Source organism: Bactrocera dorsalis, chromosome 1 (genome assembly GCF_023373825.1).
Source record: "Bactrocera dorsalis isolate Fly_Bdor chromosome 1, ASM2337382v1, whole genome shotgun sequence".
NCBI lineage: Eukaryota > Metazoa > Arthropoda > Insecta > Diptera > Tephritidae > Bactrocera > Bactrocera dorsalis.
This window is the reverse complement of record NC_064303.1, coordinates 114,604,469-114,619,877: the sequence shown is the minus strand read 5'-3', so window position 1 is coordinate 114,619,877 and position 15,409 is coordinate 114,604,469. Positions and strand designations below refer to the sequence as shown.

The 15,409-nt window shown below is 39.9% G+C and overlaps 1 protein-coding gene across 1 annotated transcript in view; it reads right to left on the bottom strand.

Annotated features, from left to right (window-relative positions):
- The window catches only part of LOC105229249 (polypeptide N-acetylgalactosaminyltransferase 2), a 72,920-nt gene that overhangs the window by 43,927 nt on the left and 13,584 nt on the right, over positions 1 to 15,409 (bottom strand). Inside the window, exon 2 of the mRNA XM_011209392.4 lies at positions 9,334 to 9,905. Within this exon, the coding sequence (XP_011207694.2) occupies positions 9,334 to 9,905 (572 nt within the window). The remainder of the gene's footprint in view (positions 1 to 9,333; positions 9,906 to 15,409) is intronic.

Genomic DNA, 15,409 nt, shown 5'->3' with positions numbered 1-15,409 from the left:
AAGGTTTCACAGTGAAAAAAAAACACAAAAAAATAATAATGATAATAACAACAAATAGTAAATAAAATGTGCGCGGCGCAAAAAGTTAATTGATGCTGTGATATCAGCTGGAAAGAGCACACACCAGTAACTGACTCATTGAAAGCACCGGCGATCAAGGTCAGCTGTGGCAAAAATGCAACAAAAATGAAGCGAATATGAAATGGAGTGCTCGTTTTATTCATTTGGAGCGACATAAATTATCAAATGCGAATCAAAATCAGATTTGCAAATCAGCGCTCAGCGCCGCGCTTCAAATAGGTGGAGTACAAAAGCGAAAGCAAAAAAATAAAAAATATATATTAATGTGCACACACAGCTACACAAACAATGGTAAACAGACACATGTGCGTCTTTGAAAAATTTTAATTTGAAATCAAAAATGAGCTCAAACACAAATAAAATGCAAATAACAAAAGTTTAATTCACTAAAAATAGAATATAAATTTAGCGCTTGGCTATTGCGTACAAATGCCACGGTGTGCCTAAGTTTACAGGGTCGCCGCGTTGGGGTGCGAATGTGCGTGCCAAAGCGGTGTTGGGACAGAGGTTCGAAACGCTTAGCAAATCAAACGTAAACACCCATTGAAGTGATAAGCCGTGGGAGTCACAATGAGAAAGCGGCACACAGGAAGCCTTGGAATTGAAAAGGAATAAAAATAATAATTTTTCTGCTGCGAATTCCAGAGTAGCGGGTCAGTACAACCCTTTGCAAGGCTCTATGAGGTGATGACTATATCATGTTGTTACTTTTCATTGTCAATATTCACACCTGACGGCAAATAAAAATATTTTCTATATTGGGACTAATACACATACACATGTATACATATACTCACACGCATGATCTTTCGCCTTTTTTACGAGTTCGCCTGAATTAATAAAATCACACAATGAAACTTTGTTTAAAATAAAAAAATTCACGAAAAAAGGCAATGCCGCCACAACAACAACAGTGGAAAATATTTAACAACATGGAAATAAAGCAACAGCTGCGCAAGCGAGCGTTAAAAGTTGAGCAATATTTGCCAAATGCCGCCGTCGTCGACGCAAACAGTCACATATGCGCACACAAAAACAACGGCCCACATACATGCAAACAACTGCGCGTGTGTGTGACGAGCGTTGGTGAACATGAAAACAATAACGCTGCCTGCTGGTGCGCTCGGCGGCGCTTTATTGATGATGTGATTTCCATTTACGCATCTGCTGCCACCAATGGCCGTTTCGAATGGGCCCGCTGTCAAGCCAGAAGCCGCCCGGCTCCCGGCTCCCGGCTCCATCACGGACACGGTCAGTTGCGTACAGCTCGCTCGGCTGCTCGTCGGCGGCGCACATACAACTTAATTGGCCATCAAATGTGCCCAAACGTAATTAATTGAGCCGTTATTATGCGACGCTGCCACCGACGCTGTCGTCTGCATTAATTGCTGCTGTTTTTGCATTTTCTTTATTAATGAAGTTAGCCTTTTCATGCGCCGCCACCCGACGTCGCTGCCACGCATTATTGAAAAACACCGTTAATGTGGGTGCACACAATACCGTTACCGTTAATAAACGAGGCGGAGACGTGTGGGCGGTAGGCATGGCTCGCGTTCTTTCTTACATGCCACGTTTTGACAGCTGTTCGTCCGACAAAAAAAAAATCATTTCGCTTTCATTTCCTATGATTACCCGCCATTGAAGTGGCGCCATTATCCATGGCATGACAAGTGCGGCTCAATGGGCTGCAGGTTTCACTGAAAGCGGGGTACACAAGTAATACGCGATTATTGCCTGGTTGTAATTGAATTTCATAAATGAACGGCACTGACTTAATTCATTTTGTGCTGAACTGATTGAATTAAAATACGGCGATATCCATTCTGCCATACAAGCGGGTTTTCGAAGGAAATTCAGATGTTTGGAAGGCGTTTGAATTGTGGTCTGCCATCACAACAGCAATGACACATTTGGAAACAATTTTTATAATAAACAATATTTATTTATAATATGCGCCTGGAAAAGTTCGTGTAAATACTAAGTTTGAGAATCCAGTAACACTTTCCATATCAATAGTTTTGCCCGAAAAGCGAAATGAGCACAAAATAAGGGTATAATTATCCATAAAAGCTATCTAAGCTTTGAAACCATCGAACAGATATTCATCTGTTGTAAATTCCTATATAATTTATATAAATCGTTAAACTCGTGCATGAAGCCACAAATATCTGGCGGACTTATTGTACAGTGAAAACTTTATTAAACGGATGCTCTTTCAGCGGACTAGTCCATTAACCGGCAGACTGGCCTGTCCCACAATTTCTTGATGGCTATTAAGTGCAATCTCTTAAGCAGACAACTCTTTTAACTGGACAGGAAGCCTGGTCCCGGCTGGAATTCACTATATATAGAGATTATTATTCTTCTTAGAAACAATACACAATTTGATTTCAAGGAACACTCCCTTCTAAGTGTCGGCTTGAAGTTCGGCTTCTACATTTATATAACATTGTCTCATTATGAGTAATTTTATAGACGATGATCTAATTTGTTATTATATTTGTATTTATTGTCAGCGATAACCCAGAGGCGCATCCAAATTGCCTCGCTCAGCAAAATACTCAAGAAATCGAAAAAATGAAGCCTGATTCACAGCAAAGAAAACAAGCGCGATGCTTGCATACAAACAAAGCGATATAAATGTCATTTCAATAAAGCAAAAAAAGCAACAAACAGCAGCGCCTAAATAGCGAAGTCACACGCCTACAGGCGCCACCCTCCGCGGAACGATATCCGCCAACCGAAGTGGGATGCCTAATTGTTCGCCACTATATTGAGAGCACCCACACACACACACACATTCCCGCATACATGTATGTATATCGAGCAATGTTAATTGTATGCACATAAACTTGCACGTAATTCCGAATCAATTGACGCCAAAGTATGAGCTTCCGAAGGCCGTGTGCTACGTGGCTGTGGGGCTGTTCGCGATCCACATTTGTAATTGCGACATGTGGCATCTCCACACTGTGACAAGCAAAAAACAAATAGTTTTTGTGAGACTGTAATTGCGCTTGCGGCTTGTTTGCCGTTGTCACTTGTTTATTTGTGATGTAAATTTTTTATGTTTTTTTCTTTTTTTCATTTTTGTATTATTTTTTCATGGCTTCTGCTTGGCGGATCGCAAATTTATTGTGGCTTTTGGTTTTGTTTGTTGTGTAATTAACAAATGATACATTGCAGCCGACATTTAATAAACTGCCACGCATACACACACACACACACACGCACAATTAGGTAGACGAGTAGACGGTGGTGGCGGGTGGTGGTGCGACCACACATCTGAATTCTAATATTCTGCGAGCCTCAGTGACATCTGAAGCCACTGGCAGCCTTAATTAATTTCCATGTTCGCGCTCTTCTGCACCGCCGCGCCCACCTGCCATCAGCTGAAACCACCGAAATCCATAATGACACAACTACACTGGTGGGAATTTACCATAATCACGCATGCACACATACTTAGTATATATAAAAACATATGCCACGGATACCGCACCGACTGCTGCTGTGCTGCGCCAAATTGAAACTCGGGATTTGTCTTGCCACTTCAGCATCAAGCTGCAGCTTGCTGAATCTTACTTCTTGCCTGTTTAGAATACTAAGCTTTGTTTGTGGGGAGTTTCGAGAGCGATTCGAAGGAATCTTTTGATTATTTTCCTCTCAGCTCGCATTTTGGAAAAATGTTGACATTCTTTATAGTCGTCGCGAAAATCTTGACACAGTCCCTCCTCCAACTTCAGAGTATTTCTACTTGATTTTGAAGGACTTTGTTGTTGATTATTTATTTTTATTTTAAAATCCAATAATTTCATTGGAAGATGTACGAGTTCTTTTCGGTGCTTTGATATCACACTTCATTTTCAAAACTCCACTCACACTTGCGGTGCAACACTTTACCGAAATATCGGCGAAATGTTATCCGCTTATAGTTAATTTGTTGTTGTTGTTTTATGCTACGATCGGCCGGCGTCCATAGATCTGTCTTGATCCAATGGATTACAATGCAGAATATGGGCATCGCTCTAGCGGCAGCGCATTCATTGCTGCTTACGCAGTCAAGCGTACACTTTGTTGCAATATACAAAAATACATACACACACGCATATATATTTGTATTCAACATGAATTTAAGCTTATTACTGTATTATGATTATCACCCAGAGAACACACACGCACCCAAACAGGGGCTTATAGCTGGTGTATTTAATCCCAGTTAATGTATTAACAACAACAACAATATCAATTAAACATTTACACCGGGCAACAATGACGAATAGAGATAACAATGCGTAAAGCGCGGAAAATGCCAACAACAACAACAATGCGAATGGTATCTGCTATAACAACAACTATACAAACAACAATACCAGCCCCAGCAGTGGGCCAATGAGTCAGTGGCGGTGGCACCGGCCTCAGTGTCGGCGGTCGCGGTGTGGTGTTGGTGACAACAGCTGACTGTCGCATAAATCAAACAGCGAATTGCACCGAATTATGACAGCGACTATGAATTTATTGCTCAACAAAAACACGCAAATTAACAGCAACGGCAATAACGCCAACAACAACAGCGAATTATGACAAAACATTAATGAATACATAAAGAGTGGCAACACGATTACAAATGTTGCTGCAATGCGTCTGTATGGGTGTGTGTATGTCTGTCGGTATGCTCGGAGTTGCGATTGTTCACACTTTTCCGCCTTTGCATCGCCTTGCCGCTGAAAGAGATAATGGTGGCAACATCCACCGCCACCACAATGGCAGCAACAACGGTGGCAATGACAGTTATACTATTTTGTGAAGCCACTAACAACAATGCTGCGGACATTAATTGTCCCACTGTCGCGTATTGTTATTGTTTTTATTGTTGTGGTGTTGCGTTGTTGTCGTTTTGGTCGATGACGTACACATGTTGCTACTTAATCAGCTGAAATTTATGATGCGATAAGCGGTAAAATACGAAGGTGCACGACAATCATTAAAATGAAAAAACAACAAAAAAAATAATATAATAACGGCTGATTAATAAAAACGAAAAACAAAAACAAAAAATTAAAGTGTGTTTGTATAAGGCACAACTGTGCCGGCCGATATTATTTAACCATAGCTGGGACTTTGGCGCTTTGTTGTTGTCTTCTGAACGCAACAAAAGCAACAAAAATGGTGCTCAAGAGCTTTTGAATATTCGAAAATTAGTGGCGATTTCTCAAGTGAACAAATGCTGTGCGCACAGTTAGTATAGCGCCACTTAGAAATACTAATTGCGGAATGTGGCACACACACACATACACACAACCGCATATGTAATGCTCATACTTATGACTGTCTCGATTTCGCAAGATATTTAATTGCTTTCGTTTACTTTTCTTTCTGCCTTTTTGCGCTCGTTGGCAAGCGAGCGCCACACGATAAATTATTTCGCTGGTGGAAGAGTTCAAGTGTCCACCAGACAAAATTTACAAATGAAAATAATGGAATCGTACAAGCGAATTAACCTGTTTTCTCTTTTTGCCCCTTGGCAGCGCTCGCTCGTGAAGGTGTGTGTGTGTGTTCGTGATCGTGAATATGCAAACGAGCAAAGGCCACACGACGTAAGTGGGAGGGAGGCGGGTAGGGGGCCGCCCTGAGTGCACTGCAGCGGGAATGTGTGGCTGTGTAACGAAGCGCATGTGTGTTTTAATTTAAATTTTCGGCAACCGAATGAATGACGAAAATAGCAAAAACAATGAAGCTAAATAAAATGGAAAACAGAGCAAAAACTAACTGCTGTAAGATTTATTGCCGCCGGCCCGTTTGGTTGCCTAGCTGGTACGCTCCGCTGGCTTTGGCTTTGTTGTTGTGTCTTTTGGGTCGCTGAGTATCACGACTTTTTCGGGCTACCAAGCACACACACATGCCGCCATGCACATCGACACACACATACAAGCGCATAGAAACGCATTACCAAAAAGTCGTCGTTTATTGTTTCTAAGCGGCTCTTTCTTTTCGGCCGTTTGAAAGTGAAAGGCTGCTTCCAAACTTGCCGCAGCTGCTCTGTGCTTAGCGACCACAAACGACAAGCCGCAGCTGAGCTTCAAACAAGTAGGTGTGTGTGCGTGTGCACATAACTGTTATTGACGTGCGAGTACAGATGCATTTTCGTCGCGCATTTCCTTGAATATCCAGTCAAAGCCCGCCGGACCAGCGGCTAAATTGGGAAATGGACCCATAGATTCGCCAATACTCGTATCTGCCATCGTGAACGGGAAGTTTTGTGGTGGCGCTTTGCTACCCAAAGTTAATGTTGCCACACAATACGAGTATGTATGACAATTCGATAGAGACGCGAAACAACAACAACCACCATGCAAGTAAACATGCGAACCCAAGCCAAGGCTTCCAAGCGCCGAAAATGAGAAATAAACAAAATTCATTGGTGGCTTTCAAGTTTCGCAACATTTGCACCAAAAACGCAAATCAATAACCAAAAACCGTAAAGCTTGCCGATATCCGCTGGCGCACACATTCGCCAGACAAACAAATTTATAACTGTCGATCGCATTTGGCGTTGTGAATGGCCAATAATCGGCGGCGGCGGCGGCGAGTTCAAGTTGCTGCTTAGTCCGCATTGTCTTTATTGTTTGGCTCAATTTGGTGCTGCCATTGTTGTTGCTATCGCCGTTGATGATATGATTATGAGCCCGAGCCGTTTGTCCTCCAACTGAGGAGCGCCCGATTTTGTCTCTGCCTCCACTTCGATTTGCAATTTGCTAAACTTTTATTGGGTTTTAGGAACACTCGATTGCTCGAATGCTCGATTGTTCGAGTGTTTGTGACTTTGCTCAAAACCTTTCCATGAATTGCGATTTATTGCCAATCTTTTGTTTGATTTCGCGAATTTTTGATTTATGCTTGTGCATTGTGATACTGATTGAAATGTGAAATCGTTGATGGGGGGAAATCAACGCAACCGACGTTTGTTGCCTAACTTTGACATTTCAATACACAGATACCAGCGAATCTTGTTAACTAAGTGGACCATAAATTATAAGTTTAGCTTCTTACATAAACTCTACTTTGAAAGAAAGCGGGGAAGCAATGAGAAATTGTGGTGATTATTACGGTTTGAGTACGGACAGTGTTTTTAGTAAATAGAGATAGTTCTTAAAGTGAAAAAGCATTTCAATTATTGAGCATTAGGAAAATAAATGAACTTAATCAACCTAGTATTTGAAGAAAATTTCCCAGAAGATTATCTTAACTTAGTATCAGAGGGAGTAGAAAGAACTATTTTAACTTGAGTCATAGAGAACTGAAAATTTGTCCAATGACAGTAGAACTTCTTTTCAACAGATTTGCTAAACACGAGTCAGGTGAGCTCTGGATAGTTACAGCATGTGCTTTTATTTACGAGTACAAGCACTTTTCGGTCAAAATTTTACCGACGGATGCCACAAGCGAAAGTCAGAAGGAGTCATTTATGACCATCGTAGAACAATCCACTGTTCTGTATCAACTTTGCTACATGTGTGTTCTTAAATATGTATGGAATGCAAATAAGTACAAAAGAAGTCTTGCTAAATTTCGAAGGACACTTCATAAAAATCTGTATTTCACATAACAACAACATTTGGTTAATAAAATTGTTGTTAATAGAACTCTTGCACGAGCTTCTTGTATACTTTCGCTCATTTGTTTCTTTAGTTTCTTGTGTTTATTTTGCTTTGTGGCGAATTCTCGTGTCTTTGGTTTCGAAACTTTTCGTTGTTTAGCTTTGGGTTTGGCTACTGGAAATTACATTTACTGTTGTTGGCCAAAGTGGCCGTAAGTGTGCTACAAGTGAGCAGAATATTGAAGCGACTGCGTACTTGCATGTGTACTTATGTATGTATACTTATGTGTATACATGTATTTACGTTTACAAGAGTTCTTAAGTCAAGCATGACGACCCACCTGTTCTTATGTGTATGTGTAATGTTTGTATATATAGGTTTATACTAAAATGTATGCTGAATGCTGCCTGCAGTGAAAATAACTAGCTATTAACCGGTTCCTTACCAGTTTGAACCCAAAGCATAACTAGTCGGTAGATTAGCTTTTTTCTAGTCAAGTATCAGTATTTTGTTAGTAATTGATTACTCCTAGATGTCAATTGTCAGGTTTTAGTTAGATACGTATTGGCCTCAAACATTTTACAAACAGATACTCTGTTTTATTTTCAATTATTTTCTCTTCAACGAATTATATACGAACTGGGCCCTCAATGTTTAAAAAATATTGATTCGCCCTCGTTCTGAATCAACTTTAATCATCGGTTTGATGCTTTTTTAGTGGGGTGGATTTCATCCAGTGAGTTTTAGTTCTAAACTGATTAGTTCGATGTTTCACTGCCGAGCTCTTTCGAGTTTCTGCTTCGTTGGGCTTTGAGTTGAGGGCGCCGCATTGTTGTTGCCAATTATTGAAGCTACTAAAAAATTCCACCAACTTGACTTGAGCAGTCACTAGCCGCTATTGCGGTAACTGTCAAATTGCTGTTGTTGGCGGTTGTGTGTGCCTTATAGGTAGCGGTTTGCCATTTCTGATTTGCATTTTCCTCATTGGAATTTTAATCGGATAATTGAAGAAGAACACAACTCAAATGTAGGCGGTTGGTTTAATGAATAAAAGAATACTTGTTGGGCAATGTGAGAGCGACAAAAAGACTGACAGAGCGAGAGAGCTGCTCGATGCGATGATCATTTACTATCGATCGTTCCACGCACCGTGAGGCAAAACACAAAAGACCTACACCACTTTTATTCAGCATTCCAAATTGTAGAATATAACAAATATCGGTAAAAAAAAGAAACAAACGATTTTGTTTGATAATTTTAGTCATTGTTGCTGCCGACTGCCTTCGTTAGCTGCCGTGACGGGTGCAATGCCCAGCATAAATGCAAATGAATTCGGTGTCCGTCCGCCAGCCCATCGGCACCTCGTTGAAGTGGCAGCCTCTTCCTGTCTCTGTTCACGGTGTTATGGATGAAATGTCAGGAGCGAGTAGTCGGTGAATAATGAATGGCCATGAATATGCGCGATTATGCAATTTGACATGGAGGCAGACTAGCGGTGTGAAGGCGGAAGGAAAATCGCAAAGTGAATGCAATTTACAAGTACAGTGTGTGTATGTGTGTGAGAAGACCACAACAGAAAAGAATGCCGTGACTGATGAGCGGCCAGATATCAGATAGACATGATTGAAGAGGGGCTTGCTTTACAGTTACTCACCTTTTCCGTGCTGGACTGAAAGTAGTAAACCATGACGAATATCCAAATGATGCTTACAAAAACAATGAATTTCACATTGCGGCGCATTTTCCTTCTGTTGCTGCTCCTGTTGCTGGCGTTAATATTCCTACTGTTATTTATATTCCTGTTGTGGTTGTTGTTATCACTGCTGATGCTAATGCAATTGACTTTGTCGCTGTTGTTGCCGGCTTCGAGATGACAACACGTGGCACGGCTGCCGCTATCACGTCCGACGTGCGTCTGGTGCTCCTTCAGCGGACGAAATGTATTGACAGCGTTGTTGTTGTGCTTGTCGCAGTGCGTTTTGTTGCTGCTACCTGTATGGCGGTTGGTCTTGCTGTTGCTGTCGCCGTCGCCGCAATGTTTATCGAAGAGATTTATGAGCGTGTTGTTGTTGTTGTAGTTCCTGCAACTGCTGCTTACTAGTGGAGAACTGTTGTTGTTGATGTTGCTAGTGTTCTGATCAGGATCGTTGTGGGTGCTGTTATCACCAATACTAACGACTACCAAGTTTTCTTCGTCCGCTTGCACCGAACTGAAATTGTTTATCGCTGCAAAGAGAACAAGGAAACAGGTGAGAAAATAAATATTTGATTAAAGAGCAGTTCACTCCAAAGTTCGACTAAAATATAACGGATTATGTTAAGCTATACTATTGCAGTAAATATTGGATATTGGGTAGTCGAAAAAGTATTTTCGTATTTTGTCATTATATTTCCAGTGCTACCAATCACATTGTGTCATACCATATAGTGTTGGAAAGGTGAGATTTTAAGCTTCATCTAACCAAAAAAAATTAAATTCGGGGAAGTTGAATGAAGGTTACAGCAGTTGAAAACTGAGCGAAAATAATGAAGAAATTCCTTGTATTTTGAAATTTTTGTATAAAAAAGGAACAATGCCACGGAAGCCACCCATGAATTTTGTGAAACTTACGGAGACGATGACGAAAATACTTTTTCGACTACCCAATATTTCGTTTCTCAAAAGTAAGCAACGAACTTTTCTGCCAAAACGGTACTAAAAACTCTCATTTAGACTCCCACACACACAAATATTTGTCATTATCTAAAAATGTGAGCAAAATCATCAGTGCATTTATGCACTATCTACATTAAATGAGTTTTTAAAGGTTTGGCGTCAGTGAAATAAACTTTTTTGTGTTAATTTTTTCTAAAATGCCACTACTTTAAGAGATCACGGATTAAAATGTATAAAACTAAATCCACTTAAATTGTTCTTCATCATACCTACACTGCAGTCCACCGTGTTTTTTCCCTACTAATTCCGTTACATTAAATATTTATGACAGGCAAATCGCGCCATTATCATTATCGAAAGCACAAACAGTGTTTTTTCGAATTTACTGTAATTTATGAAAGCAATATTTTGCAACGCTTTAAGCCGATTTCTATCAATTAAAAGATAAAGCAATTATAAATCAAAATAAGTTTTTTATGAAATCGAAATATTAATTGAAAATACGAGTTATATTTTTACTGCATTATTCCGCCGCGTTGTTGTTGCTGATATTTTCTAATATGCGCAGAGTTTTAGTTTTTTTGCATGTAAAACCTTTTAAGCCCCTCGCATGGCTGTAAATTCGCTGTGTCGGTATTAGCAGGTGTATGTGTGTGTATTGCACATACATATGTATATGGCAGACTGTCATGCAATATTTTATTGAAGGAATGCAAAAAATAATCCGAAAACATGGCACGGGGTTTCTGTTTTTTGTCAATTTCGATTCGATTAATGAAACGTATTATTTTCGAGATATTTCCTTTACATGCATCGAGCTTTATCTACTTTTTCTGCGCATATGTTCTCATGTAAGCCCCAGTGCGTGTGTGTTTGTGTGTTGGTGTATGTAAGTGGAACGGGTTTTTGTGATGAATGTGGAACAGACGCAGTTACATTAAAATCAATATGTTTGCAAAATCGAATGGAAACAATAAACAATAAGCCAAATGGCTGAATTAAACACAGATGTACTAAAAATGTTGAAAATTAAACAAGAAAAACGCTTTGCAATAAGTAGAAAGAGAAGCAGCAAGCAAATTCATTCTATTTTTTACCAAAAACAAAAGAAAATATTAACAAAACCCAAGTAAGGAAGTGCTAAATTCGGGTGCAACCGAACATTTTATACTCTTGCAAATTGCAGGAATCAACACCAGGAAAATACATACACACGTTAAGGTGTAAAACGTCAACCAGAGGATCGAAATCTAAGCAAAACGAAAGTCATTATACATATGTATGAGTATGTAGTGTATGGGAGTTGGGGTAATATCAACCCCCTTTTATGTATTAGCTTTTATCATATTACATACTAAAAAAATGTTCCCTGAGTTTCAGCAGGGTACCTCACATACACTCACCTATCGTATGGAGTAAAGTTAACCGGATATTCGAAAGTTATATTCGAAGTTATATGGCAGCTAGGTCAAGTTTTCGCCCAATTTTATATATTTTAGGCACAAAGATTCACTCTTATGTGGAAACACGCACTCTCATTTTCATTTAGAGAACTCACATATTGGCCGAAAAGGGCGGTATAAAGTCACTCGGAAATTCGAAAATCTTTACATTAGGTATATGGTGGCTCAGGGTAGTGTTGACCCGATTCATTATTGATAAGCAGAGATATTATTATCAGTTAAAGGTTTTCTTTGAATTTCAATTATATACAGATATTTTCGGTCAAAATTCAACTGTGGATACTGGGGTCCACATATTCGGTCATACATCGGTCAGTTTGTATGGCAGCTACATAGTATATGCTTTACTTGTCCGATATCGGTGGTTCCAACAAATGAATACATGTGCAAATTGCATCTACATATCTCAAAAATTGTAGGACTAGTTCGCTTATATACCGACAGACTGACGGACGGATAGACAGACAGACGAGCATGGTTAAATCGACTCAGCTCGCCACTCTAATGATTTATATACACACGTACATACATATGGGGTTTCCAACGTTTTTTTGTTTTGTATGTTACAAACATCGTGGCCAACTTAATACCCTGTGTGGATATAAAAATCTGCTCTATTATGAATTAATTCGGCTTTACACCAATTGAGTTTTCATTGTTATGGTAACGGGCGAGATAACCAGGTTTAAATTAATTGAATTACATTGTAAAAATATTTTACAAAATCAAAAGTTATTGTGTACAGACCGTAGGAGTTTTCGCCAACTTTATTTTGGGTCTTGCAACGTTTCAACAAACATGCACTAATTAATCAAAAACCGAAACGCCCGAAGGCTACACAGTTCTTTCAGCAAATATTTGTTGCATTTATTGCAGAAGAGCGTTCGCTTTCTAAGAATTCCACCACATCGAGTACACTCGTGTAGTAAATAATAATTATAATTAGTGCAGAGCTCTTCTTCTTTTTGCATGTGTGTGTTTCATATGTTCGTCAGATGCTATATGCTAGCGGTATCAACAACACAACTCAAAACAGCTTGTTTTCAGAGTCAGCTATTTGTGGTTGTTTAGAAAACTAGTCGCTGGTGGCGGAATCAAAATATTCACAAAGCAACATAAAAGAGGGTACATACATACATATGTATATGTTATGGTTGGATGAAATGTACACAGCAGTCAAAGTTTAGGTTTGTGTGGTTGCGAAGTTTCGGCAGGTAATTATTTTAGCACAGCCCTAAGAGCAACTAGTGTGTATGTGCAGATGGTTGTTGGCGTGGTCTGTGTATTTCCGAATGTCATTCATAACAAAAATCTATTTATTTACATGTTTGCATTTAAGTAACGAACTTTTCTGCAGTCAAGCGTTAATATTTATTCTGAATTTTTTGTGGAATACACAAGCAGAGGCATTTAAATGAAAGCATTCAACACCACTTGATATTGCTGTTTCTAAGAGAAATAAATTTAGACTGTTCACAATTGTTGCCTTGAAATCCTAAGGGGTTTGAAGGTAAAATTAGTAGTTGGAACCTTTCATCCAATAGTGATTACATTAAAATTTCGCTGCGAAGACATGCCGCTGAAAATCCTGAAGTCAGTTAAACGTGGAGCATTTTTATCACGATGTAATCGTTTACCTCAAGATGTTCCGATTCGCGAAAACGTTTTCAAAATTGTCTTTCTTAAACACTTATTAGGCCATATCAGGTATATTTGAGAATTACATACATAGATTTGGGTATTGTGTCGCGTTACTGTCCTATATATATTTTCCCTCGTGGAATCAACAAAACCACAATTCAGAAAATTTTTGTGGAATCAGTTCCAGGAATCAGCTATTTCAACCAACGTGAATGAAGATAAATGAATGCGGTTTTAAGCAACTCTCGGACCTTCAAAAGGTATCTAGTAAAATCTTGTAACGATAGTCATCTTACCATAACAAGCAATTTAGTTCGTTAGTTCGAGGTCATATAAGGAGAAAACATTTTTTTATCAAACTCCGAATGAACTTCTAATGTGTTCTTAATGTTGCAATTTTTATCGCTAATTTAAGATCTTATCAGCGACCTTTCAGAACATTCGAAACAACCTTACACATAATTACATTTACACACAAACACAGTTAAACGCGGCACATACCTTGTTTCCGCCTTCACTTTTAGGTTATCACTTAGTTAGTTTTGAAAGAATTCACGCAAGAAATTCTTCAAAGAGAGTGAAATTCAATGAAAAGTTTTCGCGGCAGTTAAGTCCAACCGGAACGGTCTTACTCATACGACATGGAGCACACACGACACAGAGAACGCTGAGCAGCTGCTGATAACAGCCACTGCCACACAGAAACACGCTTGATTGCGCGCTTTTGGCCGCGGAAGTGTTTTGGCTTTCACACGCACACACGTTCACGCACTCCCGCTGACAGACGGTTCGGTTTAATTATGGGTCTAAGCGAACGCACCCACAGATAAGATAACGGCAATTCAGTTGTATGACGGAGAGTTCGATAAAGAATATCAGCAACTCTAGGTCAATACTGCTTTGAACAAATATGAGCACCCAAGTTTCCTCTTCAAAAATGTTTACACTTTGTGGTTCCGAGAAGCGCTACTAATTGTTGAATATCATATATACACTAATACACACACGCGCGCGTATCACAATTCAATAAATTTGGCTAACACCGATTACGCGTTGACAGCCGTTGGCATGGACAGCCGTCTGTCTCGACCATGAGCCAAATATAATAAAGCGTTAGTTTGCGCTTACGATGGACGCGCTTGCGAGTATATCGTCACGATAAATTGTCACAAACGCTACGCGCTATGCACCGAAAGTGTTGAGTGGAACCGCTAACCAACGCCGACAACTCGAACGAGGGACTTACGAGCAACTGATGCGCCGCGTCGGTGTGCAAGCGCTTTTGTTCACTGATAATGACTGTTAACCGCTGCCACTGTAACCGCCTTGGGCTAGCGCCGCGCTACCACTGCCAGAGCTAACGTCGTTGCCGCGAAACGCACACACACAATGCGAACGCCAAATGAGCAGATTTGTTGCCGCGCTAAGCGTTTTATACGGACGCCACAGCAGTCGGCAGCGCACACTGAGTACTTCGTATAAGAGTTGTGGCGCTCGCAACATATTGCTTCTCAGTAGCGGTGTGCGAACATGTTTGGAGGCTTCCCGCCGCAATGGATTTCTGTTGTATTTTGTTCGATCGGTGGGGTTTTTGAACCTTCGCCAAGTCTGAGGCCGAATGTCTTTTTGCTGCCGTCGCAATGTCGTTGGTTGGCGCTGGTTGTAGCGCTCGATTCTCTTAGAGTGCAGCTAAGTTTCTTGGGACACGTTGTGGACAGCAGCAAAGACGATGCGCACGTAAAGTGATAAGCACAACGTTAAGAAGAAGTGCTTAGATTCTTAGTTTTTTATTTATGTGGATGTTTTTCAATGAAATATTCAATTTGGTTTATTACATTGGATTAAGATGCAAACTAAGTTTAAATAAAGCTGTATCATTAAAAGATGTATTATATTTTATAGTAGAGTAGACTATTTACAGGGTTTGTCCGAATAGTAATACGTTAGTTACAATTATTTAAAAACTTTCA